Below are 6,287 nucleotides of genomic sequence, written 5' to 3'. Positions count from 1 at the left end.
TCAACACAGACTTAGGCTGGTGGTTTTAACAGAGCCTCACCTATACAAAGTGCAGAGATATGCTGGAGGTGGAGTGGGGAAGAAACCTTTCCCCTGTAACTGTCAATGACAGTTTAGAGAGAGAAGGCCTAAGAGCACACTTAGAAAAAATTCTCATACTTAGGATAAAACAGCATGGAGCAAATTTCTTGTGTTAGGAACAAAAAACTCCCGACTCGCAGAAGAACACACTGAATTTGAAAGCTTGTGTATCCCAACCATGCACTTGGTCCCATAAAAAATGATGACCCACAGAAGTACTTTGCCGTCACTCGAGCACTAATAAAAGTCCCTCCATTGTGACCTAGGTTAGATTTTTTTAATAGCTCCTAAGAAGTGATAAAATTGCATACAGCATCAATATAAACTGTAGTAACTGGCTCCTTAGATAAACTTTCCAGGAAAAAATGTATGTTGAAGAGGCCTAGAAGTGAAGAAATAACAAAAAAAACCCCAAACAAAACAAAAAAGGAAAAAAGATTTCTGGTGAGACTTTTAACAACGAGAGTCTATGCAGGCCATTGCTCCTGGTCCTCTCCCTTATCGCCACAGAGAAAAGACCAACTTCGATCTCTCTGAATCACCCTTCAGGTATTTGAAGAGTGTTATCAAATCCCCCTGGCAGTCTTTTCTTCTCCAGCCCTAATACCCCTAACCAAATATTTGGGCTATGTGAAGCTTTGGGAGCTGATTCAATTTGGAGGAGATTCAGCCTGATTTGGAAAACCGAAATTCCCCATCTGAATCAAATCAGGAGACCAGTAAAAAGGTCTGAATCAATTTGAAGCTCTCTGAATAAATTCAGAAAAGATTCAGAGTGCTTTGAAGATCCAGGCAGTCCCCACTCACTGCCACAGGGAGCTGGAACCGGACTCTGTGCCGGTAAGTAGGGGGCAGGGGACCAGGGGCTGGAGGGGGAGGGGACCATGGGGTGACCCCTGCCAGGCCACATGCCCTGCCTGCTCCCCCCAGCCCCATGAGCAACCCCATCATCCTCTGCCTGTTCTCCACCCCCCCGCCCCCCCCCATGGCTGCCCCGCCCAGCCTCAGCTCCCCACTCTTAAAAATAAAAAATAAAAACCAGCCCTGGGCTCACCACGTGATTCCAGGTGGGGGGTGATCCTTGCTGCTCCTCACTGCCCCACGCTGCATGGGGGGCACTGCCATGAGCACCCTGACCCTGCCCGCTCTCCCAGCTCCCACCCCTCCATGGCTGCCCTGCCTGCCCCAGCTCCCGGTTCTTTCAAAAAAAAACGCCCTGAATTCACAGGCTGCCGTAGCAGCCTCAGGGCTTCTGGGGACTCATGGCAGAGCCCCCATCCTGCAGCACTGGGCAGTTGGAGGCAGTGGGGATGCCCCCCTGCCTGGCAGGAGCCAGTGAGTTCAGCCCCCGCTTTGTTTTTGTTTTTTAAAGAACCGGGAGCAGGAGTGGGTGGAGCAGTCCTGGGGAGGCTGGGAGAGTGAGTGGGTGTTGGGAGGCTTGTGGCAGAGCCCCCCCACAAAGCACAGGTTAGTGGGGATTGTACCCCCCTCCCACTTGGCAGGGGCCGGTGAGTACAGGGCTTTTTTTTTTTCAAAGAGCGAGGAGCTGAGACTGGACAGGGAAGCCATGTGTTGGAGGGGCTGGGAGAGCAGGCGGTGGGTGGGGGCCTGTCTAATTCAGAGATTCAGCCGATTCAGCAGCGGCAGAATCTCCAAATCAGATTCGGCCGAATCGATTCAGGACCGTGATTCGAATCACCAAATTGAATCACTGTCCCCCAGATTCACCAAATCCGAAGTGAATACTAGCCACTTCGCACAGGCCTACCAAATATCTGTCTTCAGCACTTTCTTCATAAGTCTTGGATCCCAGGCCCCAGATCATTTTTGTTGCCCTGGCAGTTGACCTATTTCCTGTAGGAGGGTGTGGGCCACATGCAAAGAGTCAACATAAGGGAAATACGAAATTTCAGCCTCCTATCAAGTCTTCATTGGGCATGTCAATATGTTCTATTAATTCACCTTAGGCTTACTGTGCAGTAAAATACTATACAGTAAGCCTTCCCCAGGAGCACATCTATACGAGCTCTCTTCGCCTGATGCCCATTGGGACACACAGGTGTCAGAGAGCCCCCTCCCAGGCAGGGCGTTCCTGCCCAGCAGAAGGTTCACTGAAAGCTGTCCTAGGTGTGGGGCACGTGCTGGCAGGTTTCCTGCTGGATGGATGGGCACAAGGCTCATTGGCAGTTGCTCTGCTTGGGTTCCCAGTATGCCCAATATCCTCCCATAGCAATTCTGCACAGCACAGAGCTGGCAGCTACAGGGGGAAATCGGTGGCTGGGACCCCAGCCCCCATCTGCCCCCCAGAGCAGCCACCTCCACACTGGGAGCCAGGAACCAGGATAGGGGGCAGAGAGCTCCCCAGTCCTGGTGCTGGTCGGCTTCCAGCTTCTGAGGGGAGCTGTGAGCTGAAGAGCACAAGGAGCAGGGACAAGAAATCCCCTGTCCCCTGTGCCCCTCTGCTGTCTAGGCTGACCAGAAGCAAATTTGATCCTGGTAAGAGGCTACGTGTGCACTACTACACAGAAACTAATGCACAGTTAATGTACTACATGTATTTTAAATGTATTAGCTACTGCACAGAACTGCTGCCTGTATATACTAATTTATTGAACAGTATATACCCCACACAGGTAGACAGTGATTCTTTACTGTGCAGTAGATTAGTCTACTGTACAGTACAGCATCTCATTTAGACATGCGCACTGTATGCAATAATTTGTTTAAATTTCCTGGAACAGGGAAAACTAGTGAACTGGTAGTGTGGGGCAACCTAGCTCACACTTGTTTCTTACTGTTTAAGTGATAGAGTCCAAAAGCCTTTGATTCACAGTAGGGCACTGGCTCTTAAGTGACTGAGAAAATTTAGCTTCCTTCTAAATATTCCAGAAAACTGTGCCAGTATCCTTCTCAGGCTGATGAGACTTAGTAGGTTGTAAACTACAGCTTCTATAAATTTTGTTGGAAGACTCTGCATTTCCCAAACAGCTTTCTTAGAGAACCTAAGACGTCCTTGTTTCTCAGGCTGTAGATGAGTGGATTTAGTACTGGGGTGACAACAGTGTAAAATAGAGACACAATCTTGTCTTGATCTGGTGAGTGGTAGGAGGTGGGTCTCAGGTACATGAAGATGCCTGCCCCATAGTATATGACAACTACAGTCAGATGGGAGGAACAAGTGGCCAGAGCTTTCCGCGGTTTGGTTGAATTCATCCTTAGGACTGTAGCTAGGATGCGAGCATAAGAGGCTATGATGATGGAAGAGGGGATGAGGAGAAGGACAACGCTAGTCATGAACACCAGAGTCTCATATTGGGATGTGTCAGTGCAGGACAATTTGAGCAGGGCTGGGACCTCACAAAAAAAGTGGTTAATCTCTCTAGAGCCACAGTAGGAAAGCTGCATTGTAGAAGCTGCCAGAATCAATGCATCTGCCGATGCTGCAATCCAGACCCCACTTGTCAGGCCCAGGCAGACTTTCCTGCTCAGGAGGATAGGGTATTGCAAGGGGTTGCAAATGGCTGCATACCTGTCATAAGCCATGACTGCCAGAAGAAGGCACTCCGACACACCCACAGTCAGAGAGAGGAAAATCTGAGCCCCACAGGCAACTGGAGAAATGGGGTTGCCTGCACTCTGAAAGCCTGCTGCCATTTTGGGAACAACAATCAGAGTCTCACAGATGTCTATGAAGGCCAGTTGGCTGAGGAAAAAGTACATGGGGGTGTGAAGGGAGGAATCTACTTTGATTAGAAGTATGAGGAGAACATTTCCAGACACAGCAGTGATGAAAGCTAATAAGATCAGAGCCAGAGAGAAAATGTGCACTTTCGTCTGGCTCAGGAGTCCCAGCAGAATGAAGTCTGCCGAAGAAGTTTCGTTCCCACTCTTCATTTCCTCTTCACGTGGCTGTGCCTGAAGCTCTGGACAAAAACAGCATGACCTGGGGATTGTGCACACACTTCCTTCTGGATAACAGTAATGGCAACAGAGTCAGCTGCAAGGTTTTCTTCTCCTGTAAAAGAAATGCCAGACATTATGTTTGATGAGACAATAACTTCACTTCCCTGGGAACTGTTTTTATTTAGGCTGAAGATTTTCTAAACTTTGCCCAGCATTTCAATGTCCACCTCCAGGTCCCACCTGCACATGGAATTACAGTGCTTTAATTCATATTATGCCTATGCTGTGGTATTGACTACAGCAGGCATTTTCATCCTGTTGCCTGCATTGTGGGGCATTGGTGGCATTTGGTGGTGAGGGACACTTTCTTCAGGTGCTCTCCCCAGGCTGCCATGAAGACAAATACGGGCATTCTACTTGTGCTGCGAGCGGAGATTAGTGGCAGTGTTGCCCGGGTCCTGGCACCCACCCACCTCCTATAAGGGCAGATTATTCTGGTTTTCAGTTGGAAAAGGTTGTGTATCCCTGACCTGCTATGCTCTACAGAGACATCTTAGCTAGGTTTCTGTGAGTTAATTGGAGCCATGGCATTCAGGAAATCCATGCATGTTATTTTCTTTGCCCAGATGCAGGACAAATAAGGAGTTCCTGTGCTCCATGCTGGTAATAGTACCCAAATAGTAGCCCCACTCCTAATACTACCTTGTTACTTGTGAGTCTGACTGATGTCAATGGGAAAAGAATATCACAGGAATACCTCATGGTAAAACGTTGAACAATGACTGAGTGTGGCTCAGTCATTTTGGCCATTCTCCTTTTCCATCACCATGAACAGTGACGTTTATCATTATTAAGGTTATGAGTAGTAATAGGAGGAGAAGCACTTGACAAGGCAGGCACTGCACATAGTGGCATGAGGAAACATGCTCTGTCCCAAACACGTCACCATTTAACAAGCAAATTCTAAAAAAACCAACCCTAATACATGTGCCCAGAACGTTTCTATAGAAAATCTGAAAACCAAAGTGCCATGTAAAAGGAATGCTTTTAACAGAGTTTTATTCCATCAGCTCCACATTTTAGTGTTTGGTTTTTCAAGTGCTCAAATTAATACCCCTTAAAAACATGACATTTTCAGAGGACAGGCACTCAGCTGTTTCTGAATATCAAAATGCAGCAACTCCAGCAGCCAAAACTGAAATAGACTCAATGAAAGGTACCGCCTAGTGAGTTCAGCTGTGGGCTGTTAAAAAAAGAACAGAACAAGAAAGAAAAAGTAAAAAGATTATAACTAAAGCTTCTTAAAAATAAAAAAAATATTTTCATGAAAAAAATGAAACGAAGTTGTTCTCATTTTGGTAGAGCTCCGCACCATATCATTTCAATTCTACCAAACTATTAATAAAATACAATAAGGAAATATCAGTTCTATAATGCTTTTGATAAAAACTGTAGATCGGTATTTCAATTAATGAGCATGAATATTATTTAGCGGGAAATGACACCTCACTCTTTTAAGGGACATTTTCCCCCCAAAGAAAATTTCTAGGAACTGGCTGAATGACAAACAGGGTAAAATACTGAGTGAGGAGGCCTGACTAGCACTGGTACAGGTTAAACACCTGAAGAAAAGCTTCCATAAAATTAGGACCAGAAACATCCTGAACCAGAGAGAATTTGCCTCTTCCCATTAGATAGAAGGCCACAATCTCACTGGCATCTCTATTTTGGCAGGGATGGTGGCAGCGCTCCTGCATTAACTGGTGAGCTATCACCCATGGTGTTATGCTGTGTGGAAGAGATGTTGACCTCGCTAAGTTCCTGTGCCCTTCTTCTGTCTCCACAGGCCAATGTACCCCATCACAGGTGATCTCTAGCTATACATGACTAGTCAGCATCCAGCCAGCCAGATTTGTCACTTTAAACTGGTCAAATCTGATTTTGCCAGAGAGCTAGCTTTCTACTATTGACTGTAATAAGTCAATGCCCTAGGTATACCTAATTACCATAGTAAATGGATTAGTTGTACCTAATTGATGAATTGGCATGATAAGCAATTATATACATTTGATATCCTACATGGTAATTTTATCTAATAAGCTTTTTAAGTTCAGCTAAAACTTGGTGATAAAATGATCCCAGGCCTGCAACAGACACCCTTTTCAGGCAGAAAACCCAATTCTTGCTGTATTGCCCCTCTTCACATGATCCAAGATCAGGCCTTTTTTGAAACCTAGTGTCTGGAACCTCAGTAAGCAATTATTTTCCTAGAAGGCTGCCCACCCATTGGAGACCTTTATGAC

General features: G+C 46.4%; 1 protein-coding gene across 1 annotated transcript; it reads right to left on the bottom strand.

The window, feature by feature from the left end:
* Positions 1-2,974: 2,974 nt before the first annotated feature.
* Positions 2,975-4,086, bottom strand: LOC132243866 (olfactory receptor 2T27-like). The gene has a single exon (XM_059714382.1). The coding sequence runs from the start codon at positions 3,973-3,975 to the stop codon at positions 3,031-3,033; it is 945 nt and encodes a 314-aa protein (XP_059570365.1). The 5' UTR covers positions 3,976-4,086; the 3' UTR covers positions 2,975-3,030.
* Between the last annotated feature and the right edge of the window lie 2,201 nt (positions 4,087-6,287).

This window comes from Alligator mississippiensis, chromosome 11, assembly GCF_030867095.1.
Source record: "Alligator mississippiensis isolate rAllMis1 chromosome 11, rAllMis1, whole genome shotgun sequence".
NCBI lineage: Eukaryota > Metazoa > Chordata > Crocodylia > Alligatoridae > Alligator > Alligator mississippiensis.
Note: the sequence above shows the minus strand (reverse complement) of the source record. Positions and strands in the feature narration are given on the sequence as shown.